This window comes from Palaemon carinicauda, chromosome 30, assembly GCF_036898095.1.
Source record: "Palaemon carinicauda isolate YSFRI2023 chromosome 30, ASM3689809v2, whole genome shotgun sequence".
Lineage (NCBI taxonomy): Eukaryota > Metazoa > Arthropoda > Malacostraca > Decapoda > Palaemonidae > Palaemon > Palaemon carinicauda.
Window position 1 is genome coordinate 60,110,287 of NC_090754.1, and position 21,687 is coordinate 60,131,973.

The 21,687-nt window shown below is 42.3% G+C and overlaps 1 protein-coding gene across 6 annotated transcripts in view; it reads left to right on the plus strand.

The window, feature by feature from the left end:
* LOC137623199 (transmembrane protein 135-like) overlaps positions 1-21,687 on the plus strand; it is a 232,253-nt gene that overhangs the window by 204,018 nt on the left and 6,548 nt on the right. The window contains exon 11 of one of the 6 annotated variants that reach the window (XM_068353908.1): positions 3,985-4,006. The exons of the other annotated variants lie outside the window; for them this stretch is intronic. Within the exon in view, the coding sequence (XP_068210009.1) occupies positions 3,985-3,991 (7 nt within the window). The 3' untranslated portion in view covers positions 3,992-4,006. Of the gene's footprint in view, positions 1-3,984; positions 4,007-21,687 lie in introns of those variants that run through there. 6 annotated transcript variants of the gene reach the window in all.

Below are 21,687 nucleotides of genomic sequence, written 5' to 3' on the forward strand. Positions count from 1 at the left end.
CCAGACCTAGAGAGGAGTCTAAGAGGCAATCTATGCAATCAAACTTTATCTGAGGTTTGTTTACAAGGAGGAAGGGGGGAAGAATGTGTCGGTTTTGGGCTGTGTGTTTTGGTCTCAGCTCCGCCCCTCTAATGTTCACGAAACTTATGCTAAATGTAGCAGAAAACTGCACTCAAGAGACATCAGAGACTCCCTATATCTGGACGATTGGCTTCTCAGAGCTCATTTTTACGATCTTCATGAAGGATCTTCAGATAATGTTGAGCCTATCAGAAGAATTGGGTCTTCCTGTCAACAAGACGAATCTCTTCTGACACCTAGACGCTTGGTGCTAGTCTTATAGGACGTTCGGCGTCTTGCTTTGTTGGCCGCTTGGCGCCACGTCTAACAGGATGCTCGGCGCCACGCCACGTCTTACAGGACGCTCGGCGCCACGCCACGTCTTACAGGACGCTCGGCGCCACATCTTACAGGACGCTCGGCGCCACATCTTACAGGACGCTCGGCACCACGTCTTACAGGGCGCTCGGCGCCACGTCTTACAGGACGCTCGGCGCCACGTCTTACAGAATGCTCGGCGCCTCATCTTTCAGGACCCCTCGGCGCCACGTCTTTCAGGATGCTCGACGTCGAAGATCTAGCATGAGGCATGACATTGAACATGAGAACCTCGGACTTTGTGATGACACTAGTCGAATCGAATGTCGAGATCAAGGACGCCTTAGTTCCGATCTCTTTGATCACAGACGTTTTTATCGAGGGTCTAGCCTTAGAACAACGCGGCGACAGAGCCAGTGATCTGAGTTCCCTTGACGCCAGAAGTCAGGACCTTAAAGAGATGTATCCTGATAAACACATCACTACTTTCATTAGATCTTCTGACACCATCACAAAAGATACTTTATTTAAGGATGGTGATTCAGAGTAAAGTTTTTTCAGGCTTTTATGTCTCCCCTTAGAACGGATCAAGCCGTCTTGAAACTGCAATCTTTTCTAAAGATACAGAAGTGTTCTGCGAGGAAGTGGATGAATATGTTGGGAACCCTCTCCTCGTTGGGAGGGTTTATTTCCCCTGGGTTTGTTTCTCGGCCAGTCAGTAGCTAGAAGCTATTGTCCTTGTGTGATTTTTACTTCGTCCTCTCCAATTCAACCTCAATCATTTTGGGACAAGGAGAGGATCTAGAGTCGGTATGCATCCCTTTTTGGATGCCATAAGAAATTGCCTTCAGTGGTGGAACGATCCGGTCAATCTTCCAGAAGGTCACTCCTTTGAACAGAGGAACTCAGATCTTGTGTTGTGTCCCGACGCCTCGGACTCGGAGTGGGAGCAACACTGGACAGTTGGAAGCTTCAGAACTATGAACAGAGGATCAGAAGAGCTTCCTCATCATACAAAGGAACTGTTGGCAGTCCAGTTGACCCTCAAAAAAAACTTTGAAGGGTCAGTTTGGACAAAGTGGTGCAGGTCAATGCCAATAACACCACAGAATTGGCTTTCATTGCCAAGCAAGGCGGAACCCACTTGAGGTCCCTTTACGGGACTGCGAGGAGTCTTCTCATGTGGGCAAAGGAGAAGAATGTAATCCTTCTAACAAGGTTCATTCAAGGGGGGAAGAACGTATGGCAGACAGCCTCAGCTGGAGAATGGACACTCCATCGAGAAGTCTGCAAGAATCTGTGGCGACTTTGGTGTCGTCCTTGTTTAGACCTATTCGTGTCTTCGCAGACAAAGAGACTAAAATCTTACTGCTCTCCAGTGCCAGATCTCGAAACAGTTCACATAGACGTTTTCCCGTTAGTCTGGTTCACTGGACGTGTATGTTTTTCCACCGTTTAATGTCCTTTACAAGGTGATACAAACGTTTGTGTCACACGAAGGGACCAGGTGACTCTAGTGGCCTTCTTTTGGTCCTCAAGAAGATGGTTCACAGAGATACTGGAATGGATGATGGACTCTCCTAGAAGCCTTCCATTAAGAGTAGATTTACTCAGACAACCTCTCTTGGAAAGGTACCTTTCAAGTCTCCAAGCTCTTCATCTAACTACCTTCAGTCTATCAAAAACTCACAGGAGCTAGAGATTCTTTGAAGGAGGCAGCTAGGGTTTTTACAAGGCAATTAGGACTTTTACCATCAGGATTTATCAATCCAAGTGGGAGGTTTTAGAGAATGGTGCAGAGTCAACTCTGTTTTCTCTTCCAGTATCTTTACAGCTCAGATTGCTGACTTCCTGTTGTACCTTTGAAGGAATCTCGTTTGTTCATCCTCTTCCATCAAGGGATACAGGAGTGTGTTAGCAACTGTAGTCAGGCACAGTATCTTGGACCTTTCGAATGATAAAGTCCTACAGGTACTTCTCAAATCATTTGAAACATCGAAACAACCAGCATTCGCTAGCTTGGATTCTGGATATAGTCCTGAAGTTCCTTATGAGTGACAGGCTTGAGCTCTTGAATTCTTCTTCATTTAAGGACCTCATGATGAAAACTCTATTTTTTGTTAGTCTTGCGACAGCTAAAAGAGTCGGTGAAATCTATGCGTTTAGTAAAAACGTTTGCTTTCGAGATAACGAAGCTATCTGCTCATTGCAGTTAGGCTTCCTCGCCAAGAATGACCGCTCTTCTCAACCTTGGCCCAAGGCTTTTGAGTTTCTGAATCTCTCGGATGTGGTTGGTGAGGAGTTGGAGAGAGTCTAGTGTCCAGTAAGAGCCCTGGAGTTCTACCTGGGAAGAATGTAAGAGTTGCGAGGCAAGTCGAAAGCTCTTTGGTGCTCGATCAAGAAGCCCTCATTACAGATGTCAAGAATTTCCTTTCATTCTTCATCAGACTTTTATAAGAGAGGCTCATACGCATTACAGTGAGACTGGCCTCAAATTTTTAAAGGTCAAGACACATGAAGTTAGTGCTGTAACAACTTCAGTGGCCTTCAAGCAGAATAGATTGTGGCAGACCTTTATGGACACAACCTTTTGAAGGAGTAAATCTGTGTTCATTTCCCACTATTTGAAACGTGTCCAGACTCTTTATAAGACTGCTGCACTCTGGGACCATTCGTAACAGTGAGTGCAGTAGTGGGGGAAGGATCCACCACTACGTTCCCATAATCCTAATACCTTTTTCTTCTCTTGGAACTTTTATATTTTTGTGGTTGTTTGTGGAGATTGCGACAGTCTTCCACAATCATTGATTTTAGTCAGGTGGTCAATTTGTTCCTTGAGAGTGCCCAGAACAAGGGTATTGGAAGAGGTCTTGTCACATAGAGGTTTTTAGACCGGTTTGACCGGTCCTAAAGGTCTTCAGCCCCCTGGGTGGATCGCTGGATCTCATAAGGAGAGCGGACATAATAAAAGAATGCATTGAAGTCAGCTTCCTTATCAGGTACGAACCCTTAAGTTTGTTTATTAACTCTTAAGTAAAAAATTACAACTATATTGGCTGTCTCTAACCCTCCACCAAAGGTGTTGTGGAGGATTAATTTTATTTTATTTATTTTTTATTTGCCAAATCGAGAGAGAGAGAGAGAGAGAGAGAGAGAGAGAGAGAGAGAGAGAGAGAGAGAGAGAGAGAGAGAGAGAGAGAGTGTGTGTGTGTGTGTGTGTGTGTGTGTGGGTATGTATGTATGTGTGTTTGTGTCCGCGGTGCGTGCCGCCGAACAAGCGGTAATTAGCGTAATGATTGTTTGTAGTGGGAAAGACTGTCGGTATATTTGAGGTTGTTTGTTTACATTTTTAGCTAGGTTAGGGCGGTAATGAATGTCTTGGGCGAAAGGATTTTCTATTCGACTGTAGCAGGAGTCAGTTGTTTTTGTTTGTTCATCGCCAGCCGGCTTGAAAGTGATTTTTTTTGTATTGGAGTAAGTACTGTTTTCATTTATTTTTGTTAGGCGCAATCATGAATGATAGAAAGTTTATTATTTGTCTTTGATTATAGTGCGATACTTTAGTTAGCTAGGAGTGTTCGTAAGCATTTTTCTTTTTTATTGCAGGCTGTAATTCCTCCTTTGGATTCCTTTGGACTCCTTTACACTCTTTGGAGTTAATTTAGGCCTAGAAGGTGTTGCTTGCCTGCCTTGTATAGATGAATAGCTTGATGATGACGACCTGGACCGTACTATGAACATAGGAGTAGACTGGGGATATATATTTACATAGAATTATGAGCGTTGATGACCCGCTGGAAAATAGACTGTTCCTTTATGATGATGATGATGACTTGATGATGATGATGACCACCGCTTACGTGATTGGACAGTCTAATTGATTCAATTACTGCACGTTATTGTTTGTCAGGAAGTTGTGGCAATTGGCTACAAGGACTGTTGCCAGTGTGTGGAGTCTGGACGACGGTGGCCACACACGAATATTGAATATTTAAGAAGTTTCTCGTATGTTTTAGTATTAGGTTTTGATTATTTTTGCTGGGTTATAGAATGTGATTGGTTTTTTAGTATTAAGGGATTTGTTTTAGTTTTTAAGTATTTTTCGTTACTTTGTGTGGACTATTGGTGTTGGGTTTGTAAAGTTTTCTGATTATTGGTGAGTTTTTGTGTACCACACACACCGTTATACTATATAAATATAAGTCTGTTATTTTTTGTCTGTTTGGGTTAAGTCTGTTTAATGATGTGTGATTTTTTTTTGGTTGCGGTGAATATACAGTAGTTTTAAGGTTATGTTCTTTTTTTTTGTTCCCTTCGTGCAATAGTCCATTTTGACGTAAAGTAAGGGGAAAGTTTGTGTCGTGGGATATTTTAAAAGTTGGAGTGATCAAAGGTGTTGGGGTTTGTTTTTGTTTACATCCCGCCACATAAATTTGGCGCCCGAACAGGGACCTAAGGGTCCAGGGACTGTCGAGGAGGGATTGAAACTGGACTGTTGGACAAGGGTATTAAAATAGGTTTAGGAATTAGACTTAAGATATTAATGGTATCGAAATGGAGGAAATGGAAGAACAGTTACATATTTTAAAGGAGGAATTATGGTTGTCTAATGAGCAAGAGGAGAGGTTGTTGTTGGAGAATGCGAGGTTAAGTTGTGAGAATAAGGAGATGCAAAGGAAACTTAGGAAACTTCAGGGAACTGTAGAGAGAGTGGAAGAGGGTGTTGAGATGAGGATGCGGGAAAATGAGAAACGAATGGAAGCTATGTTAGCGCAAGTAATGGGGATGATGAAAACTGTCATGGGTGAAGGTGCAGTCGGAGGAGTGGCTTCTGCTTCTGGTAATGGGTTGATGGTGGAAGAGGATAGGGTAAGTGATAATGGGGAAGGTAGTGATAGTGATATTGAAAGTAAAGGGACTAGACAAAGTAAGATTGGATTGAAGGGTGATAGGAAGAATGAGAAGAAAGGTAAAGATAATGTGAAGAAAGAAAAGAAGAAATGTCAGGGTGTGAGTGAGGATGATCATGAATGGGTGAAGGTGGTAAGTAAGAAAAAGGGTAAGAAGGGAATAGTTAAAGATAGGACTTTGAGTGTAGAATTAGATTCATTGTATTCAAATGAGGAAGAAGGCAACAAGAAGGGAGTAGGCAGTGAAGATAGTAGTGAGAATGAAGTAGAGGAAGTTTGTAAGACAGTGTTTATGAGAGAGGTACCTAGGTGTGAAAGGTTTAATGAACATAGCAGTATGGGTGTATATGACTTCTTTAGGAATATGAAAAGTTTTGTCAGGCTAAGTATGGGGATAGTAAGAGAGTTTGGGCCAGGGAGTTGGGAGAATTTTTGTCAGGATATTTGTTGACGATGTATGGGGTGATAATGAGTGTAGGAGAGGTTGAGTATGAAAGTGTAAAGAAGAGAATAATTGAACAGGTAAAACGTATGAAGGGTAGTGTTAGGTATAAGCGAAAAAATGATTTTGATGAAGCACGAATGAAGGTGGGTGAAGCAATCTCGATGTATGTATGTCGGTTAGAAACATTAGCTAGAAAGAAGTATGGGGACGAAGGAATAAATGAAAATAAGGAACAAATGGAGAAGTTTTTGGGTACAGTACCAGAGAGTGTGTGTGAGTTTATTAATTTGAAACGGAAGGAGAAAATGAGGTGGACTAGAGAGAGATTGACTTGGGATGATATTTTAGAGATAGATGAGGATTACGAGTTGGATAGGTGTATGAAAGAAAGTAAATCTGTGAGTGTAAGAAATGGGATGGAGGAAAGTGTGCCAGAATTTGTTAGTTTTAGAGATGCTGTTATGAGAAGGCCAATGAGGGTAGCTGATAGTGTAGTAGATAGAAGTGTTAGGGTGAATAATGTAGGAATACCCATGCCAAGAAATGAAGGATTTAGACAGGGAAATCAAGTTTGGAGAGTTAGAAGTGCTAGTGCGCAGCAAGTTAGGTTAGGTATTGGTATCCGTGAAGAGAGGTGTTAAAGGTGTGGGAATGTAGGACATAAAAAGAACAAGTGTAGATGGGCATTAGGAGCATGTTTCGGGTGTGGAGAGACAGGGCATCGTATTAGCGACTGTAAGAAAGAGAAAGTGGTTAAGTGTTATCGGTGTGGTATGACTGGGCACGTAGCAAGTGGATGTAGGAGTAATCGTATGAATGTGATTTGTGGTAATTGTGTTAAGTGTACTTAATGTGGTGCAGATGGGCATGTAGCTAAGGGTTGTAGGAAGAAGGGATCAAGTCAGCCAGGATGTTTGGGAAACTAATTAATCAGAGAGTTCAGCTGGGCGAGTCCTCTTGTGTGGAGAGTGAATGTGATGCATGTTCGTGAGGGTTTATTGCATGAAGATGTGATGAGGGAAAGAGCACATGATTGTATGAGTGTGAAAATGATTTTTAATGGTGTAGAGTTGGTTGGTTTGATTGATACTGGTTGTGGTGTCAATTTAATGTTTAGGAGTGCATATGATAAGGTAAAAGAGGTTTTTGAATTTAAGGGATGTAAGTGTGAAGTAAAAGGTATTGGTAATTTGCGTATGCCTATGCAAGGTAAGTTGCGAGAAAATGTTATGATTGGGGGGCTGATGATGGAGGATAATGATTTTTATACGGTCAAGGGAGTGAATGAGAAATATGACGTACTGCTTGGGTATAAATTTCTGAAAAAAATGTGGTATGATTGTACATCCAAGTGTGAATATAATAGAAATAAAGGTTAAAGGTAACATTTGCGGGGAATTTTATTTAAAGAAAGACGGCAGAGTGAGTACAAAGGTGTGGAAGGGAGTGCCGTTGGTAGCAAAGGAAAGTGTAAAGTTATCGGGTAAGAAAGGTGAGGTTATTAGTGTAAAAGTTGCTTGGCTGAGCAGTCTGGGAATTTCAAATAGTGACAAGGATGAATATGTAGTGGAAGGTATGGAAGCAGGTAATTTGGTGAAAACAAGTGCGTATATATATGATGGTGTTATGAATATGCAGGAACCCCAGGTGTGTGTAAGGTTGTTGCCGAGTGTTAGGAGGAAGAGAGTACGTGGTATACGTGAGGGCGATTGCATGGGATGTATGTATACACTGATCAATATAGAGGATGAAAGATATGTTAAGGCGAGACAGGTAATGGCTGGTAAGGTTAAGAACGATGACGATTAGGATTACGATACGTTGAAAGAAAGAATTAACTTAGATGAGAGTATAAGTGAGGTCGAAAGGGTACGATTGCTTAAGATGTTATGGGATAAGCGGAGAGTTATGAGTCTCGGTGACGATGATTGTGGGGGAGGGGTTCAGACCTGCCAAAATTTAAAATAGTTCTCAGTGATGATACCCCCATATATCAGCGTCCCAAGCATTTTTCTCCGCCTATTGCCAAAGAGATAGAGGAGCAGTGTCAGGAATTAGAGTGTATGAATGTAATAGAAAGGAGTGAGAGTGCCTGGAATGGCCCTATTGTCCCTGTACGAAAGCCTGATGGAAGTTTACGCATGTGTATTGATTATAGGAAGGTAAATGAAGTGACTGTTAAAGAACGTTTTCCAATGAATGTGGTGTCTGATTGTGTTTATAAGATGCATGGAATGAAAGTTTTTACTAAATTAGATTTGGTGCGGGGCTATTACCAGATGCCTCTGGCAGAGGGGATCAGGCCCATTACCGCATTTTCAAGTACAAATTGTCACTTTCAATTTAAAAGGTTGAGTTTTGGTCTTGCTAATGCGCCTACTGCCTTCCAAATGGCGATGAATGTTCTTTTGGCTGGGTTTGATCAACAGGAGGTGACTGTTTTTATAGATGATATTCTGATTGCGAGCGGGACTGTTGAGGAACATATGCAGTTGTTTGAGGCCGTGTTGAGGCGGTTAATTGAAGTTGGTGTGAAAATTAACCTTGAGAAGTGTACATGGTTGGCCAGGGAGGTGGAATTTCTTGGGCATGTAGTGGGTGAATCTGGTATAAGGAAGAGTGACAAGTTTGTGAATAAGGTGCGAGAATTTCCATGTCCCCGGACTGTGCATGAGTTGTGAGGTTTTCTTGGTTTGGTTGAGTTTGGTCGCAAGTTTGTTAGAGATTGTTCAGGTATAGGGAAGCCTTTGAATGAATGGACGGGTAAAACGAATAGTACGAAGTTAAAATGGGATGATCGGATGATAGAAGCGTTTGAAAGATTGAAGGAAGAGGCCGCGAAAGGCGTCACTTTGGCATTTCCAGATTATAGTGAAAATGCGAATACGCTAGAGTTGTATACGGATGCGAATGGGGTTAGTATGGTTGGTTGTTTGGTTCAAATGCAGAGAGTAAATGGAGAAGAGCAATTGAGAGTAATAGCGTATGTTAGTAAAGCATTTAATAAAGCTGAGCGGAAGTATTCGACGATTGACAGGAAATTGGCTGCAATACGATTTTGTGTTAAAGGATTGAAAGTATTTTTGTATGGTTGTTACGATCCTCGTGGGGATCGAACCAGGTTCTTTTGAATTGATTAATTAAATTAGGATTACTCAACCATTACCCACATTGAAAAAAGGGAATATAGAAAGAAAACTCGCTAAAGAAAACATAATTTTATTTACAACTAGTCAAAGGTCAATGTTTCTTGATTGAGTACTTAGGGAGCACTGAACTAAACAAAGAAAATCATTTGATTAAACTACACTCCAGCAAATAGGGGAACAGTCAAGAAGGTAGACAAATAATACTTAAAAAGTTGTACTCTTCACAGCAGCTCTCGACGGTTGACAGGAACGTAGATATTTCAGGTCTGGGCGTTTCGTGGTTGGTAATAACGGCAGGGGTCAACTCGTTTTGACATCTCGGACAAGTTGTCGTAAGGCTGGTCACGTCTGCATTCTGGTCCTTACATTCTCTCTCCTTCCCTGTGCTTCTTCTCCCTCGTTCTCTCTCTTGTCCTCTCTCTCTCTCGTTCTACTTTTCATACTCTCGTTCTATCTTTCGTACTCCCCTTCTCTCGTTCTCGTTGAACTTTATATAGCCCTGTATGGGAGGGGTTAACTATGGACAATTCCAAATAAGTAAATTTTCTCCTTTCTTCATCCTTATTGGTTTTCCTTAAAACCACCCCTCTTTGATAACATCTTCATGAACACTCTGCTGGTGTAATCATGATCCATATGGCGCTATAATTGAAGCGAGACGTGTTTACCTTTCGTTAATGTATATTCTTCAGCGACAACACTGCTCTTCTTGTCCTATGGGTCCTCGGATTGCTACGAACAGACAATCGTTATGCCCAAGGTCTGCTGATCTAGGCACATCTAATAAATATCTTGATCTCCATCAGCAACGGTGACAGTTTCCAGTAAACACTAGCGGGACCTCCTCTCTCTCTCCTTCTTAAGAGTAGAAAATTCACACGTTTTAACATTCTTTTCTATATTCTATCTACCCATGACACGTCCCCCTAAAAAGAAAAAAAAGGAAAATCTACTGATTTTTTCTTTTTCTTTTAAACAAAATTATCAAGGGAGAAAATCACTTACTGTATCCCTAAACTGAGAGACAATTACTTCATTACTCTCGTATCATGTAACTAAACCAAAACACACTCTTACTTGTTGATAGAAGAAAAAAAAAAAAAAAACAGAAAGAAAACAAACATCCATATCATTCTGAAAAATCTCTAGAAAGACTGTCGGCTATTACATTATTCTTTCCCTTTATATAAACTATCTTTAAATTGTAATCTTGTGATTCTAAACTCCTACGCATGAGACGTTTATTCTTATTCTTAAACCTATCTAAGTAAACTAATGGATTGTGATCAGTATACACAGTTAAAACATGACCACTACGTACATAAATCTCAAAATGTTGTAAAGTTGATACTAAACTAAACAATTCCTTCTCAATAATTGAATAATTCTGCTGTGCTTTATTTAACTTCTTCGAATAATAAGCTACAGGGTGCTTGGTCCCGTTCACTTCTTGCAACAGAACTCCTCCTATGCCAATATCACTTGCATCTATCGCTAAATTAAATTCCTTGCTAAAATCGGGCAACATTAGTACGGGCTCGTGAATCATTATGGCCTTTAACTTATTGAAAGCTTCGATACATTCATTATCAAATACAAAACTACGTCCTTTCTTGAAAAGATTAGTTAATGGAGCACTTATTTCTGAAAAATTAGGAACAAATCGGCGGAAATATGAAATCATTCCGATGAATCTCATTGCCTGTTTTTTACTGGTAGGGATTGGGAAGTTGATGATAGCCTCTATGTTCCCATCTTTTGGACAAATCTTACCTAGACCCATTTTATGACCCAAATATGTGATCGAGGTTTTTCCGAATTCACATTTCTTCAGATTCAAAACAAGTTTTGCTTTCTCAAGGACTGCTAATACTTTAGCTAAAATGCGTAAATGTTGCTCTCACGTATTTGAAAATTCTACAAGATCATCCAAATACACGACACAGTTATCAACTCCATTTAAAACTATTAATTAATCTTTGAAAAGTACTCGCTGCATTTCGTAGACCAAAAACCATAACTTTGGGTCCATAATTACCGAAAGGTGTTATGAAAGCGGATATTTTCTGTGCTCGACTACTTAAAGGTACTTGCCAATAACCTTTGGCCAAATCAAGTTTAGAAATAAACTTGGCATTTCCTATTTTATCTAAACAATCTTCTATCCTGGGGAGGGGAAAATTACTTTGTTTCGTAACACTATTCACTTTTCTAAAATCAATACACAGCCTATCTGATCCATCTTCCTTCTTAACAAGAACTATTGGAGAACACCAGTCACTTTCGCTAGGAACAATCAAACCATTGTCTAGCATATACTTAATTTCCTGTCAGACTGAATTTGCTTTTTCTGGGCTTAGACGATAAGGACTTTGTCTAATGGGTTTTGTGTCCTGCAACTCAATATCGTGTTCTAAAAGATTAGTCAAACCCAATTATCACTAACAGTTTCTGGATAATTTGAAAACACATTGAATAATTCCCGTGTTTTTTCTTCCTCTAAGCTAGAATTAAACAACGTGAAATTATTAAGAACATCAGAGTTCTTCTCAAAAGTAATCTCTTTCTGTGACACGGTTACAACTGGCATTGGACGTTCATTATATTTCTTTAGCAAGTTGATGTGCAACCACTTAGCTCTACGCCTACCCATATCAATTAAGTAATTCAAATTTCCCCTTTTATCTATGATAGGAAATGGACCTTCGAACTTATAAGATAATGAGAGACCTTCTTTCTGGACTAATACTAAGACTTTATCACCCACATGGAAAATTCTGTCTTTAGCTTTAAGATCGTACTTCCTTTTAGTTTCCCCTTGACAGTTGCTCTCATTTTCTTTTGCCAACTGCCAGGCTTTCCTTAAATCCTCTTTGTGATTTTCGATATTCTGTATGTAATCCTTTCTACTTTCTTCTTGCATTAGCTTACACTTTAAAATTTCTAAAGGTCCTTTGGCGATGTGACCGAACAACAAATCAAAAGGACTAAATCCCGTGGGTCATTAAGAGTTAATTGTAAAGCCAACAAGACAAAAGGTAACTTTTCTTCCCAATCATGTTCAAAATTATTACACAACTTCCTTAAGCAACTTTTCAATGTTTGATGAAAACGTTCAACAATTCCTTGCGATTCAGGGTGGTAAGGGGTGGAAGTTACATGTTTAATCCCTAACTCTTTCATTTTATCTCTGAAATACTTTGATACAAAATTGCTACCATTATCACTCTGTATAACGCAAGGAAGTCCAAATTTAGAGAAATAGTTCAGCAAGCGTTTAACTACAGTTTTTGCATTGCAATTTCTTACTGGGATTGCTTCTGGATATCGTGTTAGTCCATCAATGATTGTTAATAGATAGATATTCCCTCCCTTACTAGAGGGCAAAGGGCCTACGATATCAATTACGACATTCTCAAGAGGTTCTCCTACCGATGGAATATTACATAATGGAGCGCTGGGAATTACTTGACTAGGTTTGCCAGCCATTTGACATGCGCGACAACTTAAAACATATCTCTTCACATCACTTTTCGTTTTAGGCCAAAAGTACGCTTTACTTGTACACTTGAATGTTTTGTTTACTCCTAAATGCCCTTGTGCTAATTTCAAAATTGATTCACAAAGTTTCCTAGGAGTTACTAATTGCTCTATGACCTCTTCTTTACTACCTGTCTTAGGATGAACATAGCGACACAAAAGTTTGTCTTTTAAACTAAATGTTTCCTTACAAACATTTTCAGGTTCATCATCCAATTCACATTAAAAAATTCTAGTTAGTGTTTCATCTTCCCTCTGCATCTGAACTAGTTCATCCTTATTCAATATGCTAGTTTCTGAAACACTACAGCTGCTATTACATGGGCCTATTACATTGTCTATCTGTACATTACTTCTTTCAACAGCTACATCATCATCTCTGCTCACATTATCAACATTTATAGAGTCGGTTTCCTCAGCTACACTCATGCTAAGGTCATCATCACTGCCTCTATTACCTACGTTCGAATCCTCGAACAACCTATGACCGTAGTCAATATCTATCTAATCCTGACCTGGTTACTATCATTTCAGGCACTTGAACTTCACTTAAAATAGGGTTCACACACTTGGAGGTAGTTAAATCGTTACCAACAATAATGTCAACGCCGTCTACGGGCAAGGTATCCACGACTGCTAGTTTTACATCTCCTGACACTAACTGACTTTTCAATTTCATCTTTAACAAAGGACAAACTACACAAGTGTTCGGAAACCCACCTAGCATAACTTTTTCTTTCAAGCTGATTATTACATTCCTTGGTACACTCTCTCTCCTAACGAGTGATACGGCCGCTCCTGTGTCCCTAAGCAAAACTACTTCCCTTGAATCACCTCCTTTAAGAGAAGAAACAATCTTCAGACAAAAATTCACCATAATGTTTCCTTGTTTCTTTCAAGAGACTATTCCTTCCTGAAGAAAGATTATTAACTAGTGACACAGGTTTCTTCACATTTGTACTTTCTACTGTGCAATTCCTAGCTATATGCCCTTTCTTATTACAAGTGTAACAAGTGACCTCTGAATTACTGACTACCCATTGGCTCCTACAGTACTGAGAAATATGACCTTCTTTACCACATGTGTAACAATAATAATAATAATAATAATAATCCCTGTTCCTATTATCGTTATTGTTAGAACTACCTTTACTATGTTGTGCCTTACTTGACAAAAGACCGTTTTTTTTTTACTGCCACTTAAACCATGTGTAAGACTGTACTCATCTGCTAACCTCGTAGCATCGGCAAAAGATGTTTCACGCCTATCTTCTACGTCAATGACCTTAGATGTCAGGATGCCTGAAAACTTTAAATCATTCATTCATTCATGCCTATCTTCTATATATAATTTGATGTCTGGGGATATGTTATCTTTGAAACTTTCTAACAAAACTAAGTTTGTGAGATCTTCAAAATTATCGACATCAGCGGAAGTCAACCAATCACAAAACAATCTTTCTAACTTCTTTCCGTACTCTACATAAGTACTAGTATCATCTCTTTTCAAACTTCTAAACTTCTTACGCTACGCCTCTGGTACCAATCTGTATGCACTAAGTACGGTTTCTTTCACAGTATCATAATCTTCACTTTCATCCTCAGACAAACAACTATACACAGGTGCTTTACCACTTAAAACTGATTCAAAGTCCACTGTTTTTTGGGAGAACCTACTCTGTTCATTAATTTTTCAAAAGACATAAAATATTTAGTAACATCTTCCTCATCAAATTATGGTATTAGTTTGAGCACTGCACTCATATCTAAACTATCAGTGTCACTATTTAAAGATGAATTACTCCCTGATCTGCTACCTGACCGTCTGTTATGAAGAGTTTGTCTTAAACGAGCCATTTCTAACTCATGCTTACGCTGTCTTTCATTTTCTTATCTTTCAGCTGCTCTTTCGTCTCTTGTCAAACACTTCCTGTTCTCTCTTAAGAACATAATCACGGAGATCATCGCCATCTAGACCAAGAAGTTTACCTGAATCTATCAAATCTCTCGTAATCGCACTCATTCTGCTTCTTTCTATATTCTCCCAGTTTTCAATTGGTTATGTAGTCGAAAATCCTGGCAGGGTCGCCAACTGTTATGATCCTCGTGGGGATCGAACCAGGTTCTTTTGAATTGATTAATTAAATTAGGATTACTTAACCACTACGCACATTGATAAAAGGGAATATAGAAAGAAAACTCGCTAAAGAAAACATAATTTTATTTACAACTAGTCAAAGGTCAATGTTTCTTGATTGAGTACTTAAGGGAGCACTGAACTAAACAAAGAAAATCATTTGATTAAACTACACTCCAGCAAATAGGGGAACAGTCAAGAAGGTAGACAAATAATACTTAAAAAGTCGTATTCTTCACAGCAGCTCTCGACGGTTGACAGGAACGTAGATATTTCAGGTCTGGGCGTTTCGTGGTTGGTAATAACGGCAGGGGTCAACTCATTCTGACATCTCGGACAAGTTGTCGTAAGGCTGGTCACGTCTGCATTCTGGTCCTTACGTTCTCTCTCCTTCCCTGTGCTTGTTCTCCCTCGTTCTCTCTCTCTCTCGTTCTACTTTTCATACTCTCGTTCTATCTTTCGTACTCCCCTTCTCTCGTTCTCGTTGAACTTTATATAGCCCTGTATGGGAGGGGTTAACTATGGACAATTCCATATAAGGAAATTTTCTCCTTTCTTCATCCTTATTGGTTTTCCTTAAAACCACGCCTCTTTGATAACATCTTCATGAACGCTCTGCTGGTGTAATCATGATCCATATGGCGCTATAATTGAAGCAATACATATGTTTACCTTCCGTTAATGTATATTCTTCGGCGACAACACTGCTCTCCTTGTCCTATGTGTCCTCGGATTGCTACGAACAGACGATCGTTATGCCCAAGGTCTGCTGATCTAGGCACATCTAATAAATATCTTGATCTCCATCAGCGACGGTGACAGTTTCCAGTAAACACTAGCGGGACCTCCTCTTTCTCTGCTTCTGAAGAGTAAAAAATTCACATGTTTTAACATTCTTTTCTACATTATTCTATCTACCCATGACAATGGTGTAAAATTCATTGTGCGTACTGACCATCAGCCCCTAGTGTATATGATTAGGAAAGAGTGTGTGAATGCAAGGGTTGCTAGGACTATAGAGGATTTGAATTAATTTGATTTTAGGTTAGAATATGTACCGGGAAATAAAAATGTGATAGCAGATGCGATGTCGAGGATGCATGGGAGGATAGAAGATAAAGAGAGTGATCAGAATTCTGAAAGGTTGCTTGAAGGTTTAGTTGTGGAGCAGAGTTGTGAAGGGGAAGATATGGTATATAAGTGTATCCTAATGGGTTTAAGCAAGTTAATACAGGAGGGGTTAAATAGGGAAATACCAGGTAGTGTAACTGAGCTTAAAAGAAGGGTGATGAATGAAGTGTCAAAAGAAATGGTATACGAGGAGGAGAATAATGTACTAGAAGGGGAATTATTATCAAAGATATTAATGGTGGTAAGTATGATGTATGGTGTAACTGTGTATTTGTATTTTGGATGGAATCGACCGATGGAATATAGGGCATGTAAGGAGAATGATAGGGAATATATTTTGAGGATTCAATGTTATGAGGTATGTTGCAAATTGTTGAGTGAGAAGGATAATGGTGCAAGTGACCTTAATCCAAGATATGGGGGTATGGAGGACAGTGAATATGATGATGAACATATTAGCGAAGTGAGTGACAGAATTGAAAGGAGAGTAAATGTATGCATGCATGGTGTTAAAGGAAGGATGATGACATATGTGAATATAAATGAGAATGAATATTGTAGTTTAATTGATACGGGTGCTCAAGTGTCATTAGTAAATGAGTCGGTTATCAGGGAAATTGAGAGGTACAATTGGGAAGTGAAAAGACAGTGTACGAGTATGAAGTTGAACATAATTTCATTGTAATGGAGAGAATGAAATGCCTAGTTGTTTTTTTTATAGGAATAGATTTTTTGAGGTTGCACAATGTGTCAGTTGATGTTGGTGAGGTTTTGCTTTTAAAGAATGGCTGTAAGGTAATAGTAATTGAGGATAATAGCGTTTTTCAATATTAAACTTAGCCGGTGATTATATAAGCTGCAGCTCTGCTGCCCGACAGAAAAACTCTACGCTCGAAATCCGCCAGCGATCGCTATGCAGGTAGGGGGTGTACTTCAACAGCGCCATCTGTCGAGCAGGTACTTAGTACTCAATGTAAACACAGAACTCAATTTTCTCTCTGTCGTGCCACCGGCAAGACCTACTAAATTCGCTGTTGCTTACTGGATTGGTTTTCACATATTTGGTGATATACACATTTCTAGTTTTGAGCTTTCGCTTTGCAGACGTTATCTTCAATACATCCTTGCATTCTTTTGTTGATTTTGGATTATTTGTTGACGACTTTGGATAGATTTTGAATTCCCCTTTGACTAATTCAAAATGGCTGACCCTTCTCAAGTCCCTAAGTTCAGGAAATGTAATGCTAGGGATTGTTCAAGGCGTCTTCCGAAGGCCTCTATCGATCCTCACACCGTTTGTTCCAATTGTCGGGATAAGACCTGTCAATTGGAAGATCGATGTGAGGAATGCGTTGGGCTTTCGGAATTCGATTTTATCGAATTCCAGAAATACACACGTAGGCTAGAGAGAGATAGAGTCAGGAGAAGTTCATCTCGCTCCGTTGAATTTTCCTCTCCTCATGCCCCACAACCTATTCCTTCCCCTGTAGTGGTTGCTCCTGATCCCCCTTCTAGCACTCAACAACCTTCGATGGCAGATATGATGCGTGCCATCCAGGCTCTGGGTGAGAGAGTCGAGTCATTGGCGAGTGATCGTAACCAACTCATGGCAGACGTCAAGGAGTTGAAGTGTAAGAGTGCAGTGGGTAGTGACAAAGTGAGTGGTAGTGTTGTGGAAAGTGTTATAGATAGTGTTGCGCTTGAGGGTTCGTCTGTTCGTGCCTGTCGTCCTCCCAGTCCGGGACCTCTTGCAAGCTCCCAAGCCCAGGGGAGAAGCAATGTCGTACGACCAAAGGGTTCGAGAGGCTTTAATCAGCGAACAGACGTTCCCTCCGTGGTTTCGGGCGTATCTAACCAAGATCGCCCCACCCACACGAAGACGAGAGAGCCCATTTATTCCGCGTCTGCGGAAGAGGTTTCTCGGAAGAAACCATGGACCAAGGTCTCGCGGCCTCTTAAGCGCAAGTCGGTCCCTTCCGCGCAAGTCCAACGGCCCAGTTGTAGCCACTGGGTCAGTTCGGACTCGCTGCAGTCTTCCGATGACTGTTCACCTCCTAAGAGAGGCAAAGCGGTACCGCATCAGGCAGTAACACCGTCTGTTGCCGCACCTGCTACTGTAGATCCTAAGTGGTCTTTGCTGCAGAACATGCAGGCACAGTTAACGTCATTAATGCAGGACTTTCGTGCGGAGAAGGTTGACGCCAACCTCTAGCCTACAACCACCCACGGTTGTGCGTCCAGTGGACGCTGAGGCTACCTTCTCCCGCACTCCAGCTGTGAGAGTCCCGCCACCCATGCGTTCCAGTGTACCCTGCCAGCCGCATGTTGACGTTCAGCGACGCACGGAACCTTCCGTTGACGCTCGCGAGTTACAACAACAACCTAAGTTGTTTTGTTTTGACGCGGTGCGTCAACCTCCGCAAGCCAGTGTGGATACCTCTACTCGCCCACAGCAGACTAGACAGTCTGGAGTAGACGCTGTGCGTCCCCGCGCTGCTATGGTTGTTGCCAGTTCACAGACTGGGCAACAGTTCCATGACGTTGGGTCCGGTTCAGTCATGCGTGCACCCGTGCTGCCGGACTCAGCTGACCAGCCGATTCCTACTCCTTTGCCGCTTCCTCCTCAGTTTTCAGATGATGGACTCTCTGATGATGACGACGCTGCACACATTGACGACCCGCATACGGACATCGACGAACCCAAGACCACGCAACCCTCCTTGGACTTTAGGAAAGTTCTTGCACTGTTCAGGGAGATGTATCCTGATCAGTTTGTATCTGCGGCCCCACGCTCTCCTCCATCTGAGTTCGCTTTAGGCACGCAGTCATCCGCGCCTGCCTTTACGAAACTCGTCCTCGCCCGCTCGTCTAAGAGAGCTTTACGAGTGTTGGGAGAATGGATGCAGTCCAAAAAGAACCTTGGGAAGACAGCATTTACGTTTCCCCCTGCGAGACTCTCTTCCAGATCGAGCGTCTGGTATGCCACGGGAGAAGTTCTCGGCTTGGGAGTTCCTGCCTCTGCCCAGGGCGACTTCTCAAGTCTAGTAGACTCTCCCCGCAGGCTAGCCATGAGACGCTCCAAGATATGTTGGTCTCCTTCAGACTTAGACCATCTGTTGAAAGGAGTGTTCAGAGCCTTCGAGGTTTTTAACTTTTTGGATTGGTGTTTGGGAGCGTTGAGCAGGAAGATCTCCCCTTCGGACAAGGAAACTTCCTTGCTCATTATGTCCTGTATGGACAAGGCCATACATGACGGATCCAGTGAGCTTGCGGCTTCGTTCGTTTCCGGGGTCCTCAAGAAACGGGAAAACCTTTGCTCGTTCCTGTCAGCGGGAGTAACACCGTGTCAGAGATCGGAACTTCTTTTTGCTCCTCTCTCAAAGTGCCTCTTCCCAGAGGAATTGATAAAGGAGATTGCTACCTCCTTGATTCAGAAGGACACCCATGACCTGGTTGCGTCCTCTGCCCGCAAAGCCACCCCTTTGCCTACCGTATCTAGACCCAGGATGGACACTCCAGCGTCCAGATTCATTCCGCCCTTTCGTGGCAGAGCCTCCAGCAGAGGAGGTGCTCGTGCCGAAGGGAGACGTGGGAAGAAGAAAGGTACCAAGTCCTTTAAAGGCAGAGTCTGACTGCCACCTTCTTCAGACAGCAGTGGGAGCCAGACTCAAGAACTTCTGGCAGATCTTGGAGAAAAGGGGCGCAGATGCGCAATCTGTGAAGTTGCTAAGAGAAGGGTACAAGATCCCGTTTGTCCACAAACCCCCTCTAGCAACGTCTCCCATCGATCTCTCTCCTAGGTACAAAGAGGAAGACAAGAGACTAGCCTTGAAGCAGGAAGTGTCTCTCTTGCTACAAAAGGGAGCTGTAGTCAAAGTCCGGGACCATCAATCCCCGGGCTTCTACAACCGTCTCTTCTTAGTGGTAAAGAAGACAGGAGGGTGGAGGCCGGTGCTAGACGTCAGTGCGCTGAATGTCTTTGTCACAAAGCAGACGTTCGCCATGGAGACCACAAAGTCAGTTCTAGCAGCGGTCAGAAAGGAAGACTGGATGGTCTCTTTAGACCTAAGGGACGCATACTTTCACGTCCCCATCCACCCAGAATCCCAACCTTTTCTGAGATTCATTTACGACAAGGTTGTTTACCAATTTCAAGCCCTGTGCTTTGGCCTAAGCACGGCTCCTCTTGTATTTACGAGGCTGATGAGGAATATTGCCAAATTCCTGCATTTAGCGGATATCAGAGCCTCCATCTATTTGGACGACTGGCTTCTAAGAGCGTCTTCCAGTCGTCGCTGTCTGGAGAATCTAAAGTGGACTCTAGATCTGATCAAGGAATTGGGTCTCCTGGTCAATATGGAAAAGTCCCAACTGGTCCCATCCCAAACTATAGTGTACTTAGGGATGGAGATTCACAGTCAAGCTTTTCGGGCTTTTCCGTCGGCCCCCAGAACAAGTCAAGCCCAGGTATGCATCCAGAACATGCTAAAGAAGAAACGATGTTCAGTCAGACAGTGGATGAGTCTGATAGGGACTCTATCATCCCTGGAACAGTTCGTTTCATTAGGGAGACTACACCTCCGTCCCCTTCAATTTCATCTAGCTGTTAACTGGAAAAAGGACAAGACGCTAGAAGCGGTCTCGATCCCCATTTCCGAGAAGATGAAGTCAGCACTGACTTGGTGGAAGGACAGTATCAACCTCAGAGAGGGTCTGCCCCTGACTGTTCAGACCCCCACCACGTTCTCTTCTCGGACGCATCGGACACGGGCTGGGGTGCTACACTAGACGGTCGGGAATGCTCGGGAACGTGGAACTCGAATCAAAGAACGTTACATATCAACTGCAAGGAGCTACTGGCAGTTCATCTGGCCTTGAAAAGCTTCAAGTCCCTCCTTCAAGGCAAAGTGGTGGAGGTGAACTCGGACAACACCACGGCCTTGGCGTACATCTCCAAGCAAGGAGGGACCCATTCTATGACGTTGTACGAGATCGCAAGGGACCTCCTCACCTGGTCAAGAGATCTAAACCTTTCTCTAGTAACGAGGTTCATACAAGGCAATATGAATGTTATGGCGGATTGCCTCAGTCGGAAGGGTCAAATCATCCCAACAGAATGGACCCTACACAAGGATGTGTGCAAGAGACTATGGGCCACTTGGGGCCAACCTACCATAGATCTCTTCGCAACCTCGATGACCAAGAGGCTCCCAATATATTGCTCACCGATCCCGGACCCAGCAGCAGTTCATATAGATGCCTTTCTACTGGATTGGTCACATCTAGACCTTTATGCATTCCCCCCGTTCAAGATTGTCAACAAGGTACTGCAGAAGTTCGCCTCTCACGAAGGGACAAGGTTGACGTTGGTTGCTCCCCTCTGGCCCGCGAGAGAATGGTTCACCGAGGTACTTCAATGGCTGGTGGACGTTCCCAGAGCTCTTCCTCTAAGAGTGGACCTTCTACGTCAGCCACACGTAAAGAAGGTACACCCAGACCTCCACGCTCTTCGTCTGACTGCCTTCAGACTATCGAAAGACTCTCTAGAGCTAGAGGCTTTTCGAAGGAGGCAGCCAGGGCGATTGCTAGAGCGAGGAGGACATCCACTCTTAGAGTCTACCAGTCGAAGTGGGAAGTCTTCGAAATTGGTGCAAGTCGGTATCAGTATCCTCAACCAGTACCTCTGTAACCCAAATAGCTGACTTCCTATTATACCTGAGGAAAGAAAGATCCCTTTCAGCTCCCACTATCAAAGGTTACAGAAGCATGTTGGCAACAGTCTTCCGTCACAGAGGTCTAGATCTTTCCAACAACAAAGATCTACAGTACCTCCTTAGGTCTTTTGAGACCACGAAGGAGCGTCGTTTGGCTACACCTGGATGGAATTTAGACGTGGTACTAAGATTCCTGATGTCAGAAAGGTTCGAGCCACTACAATCAGCCTCCTTTAAAGATCTCGCTTTAAAGACTCTTTTCCTGGTTTGCTTAGCCACAGCT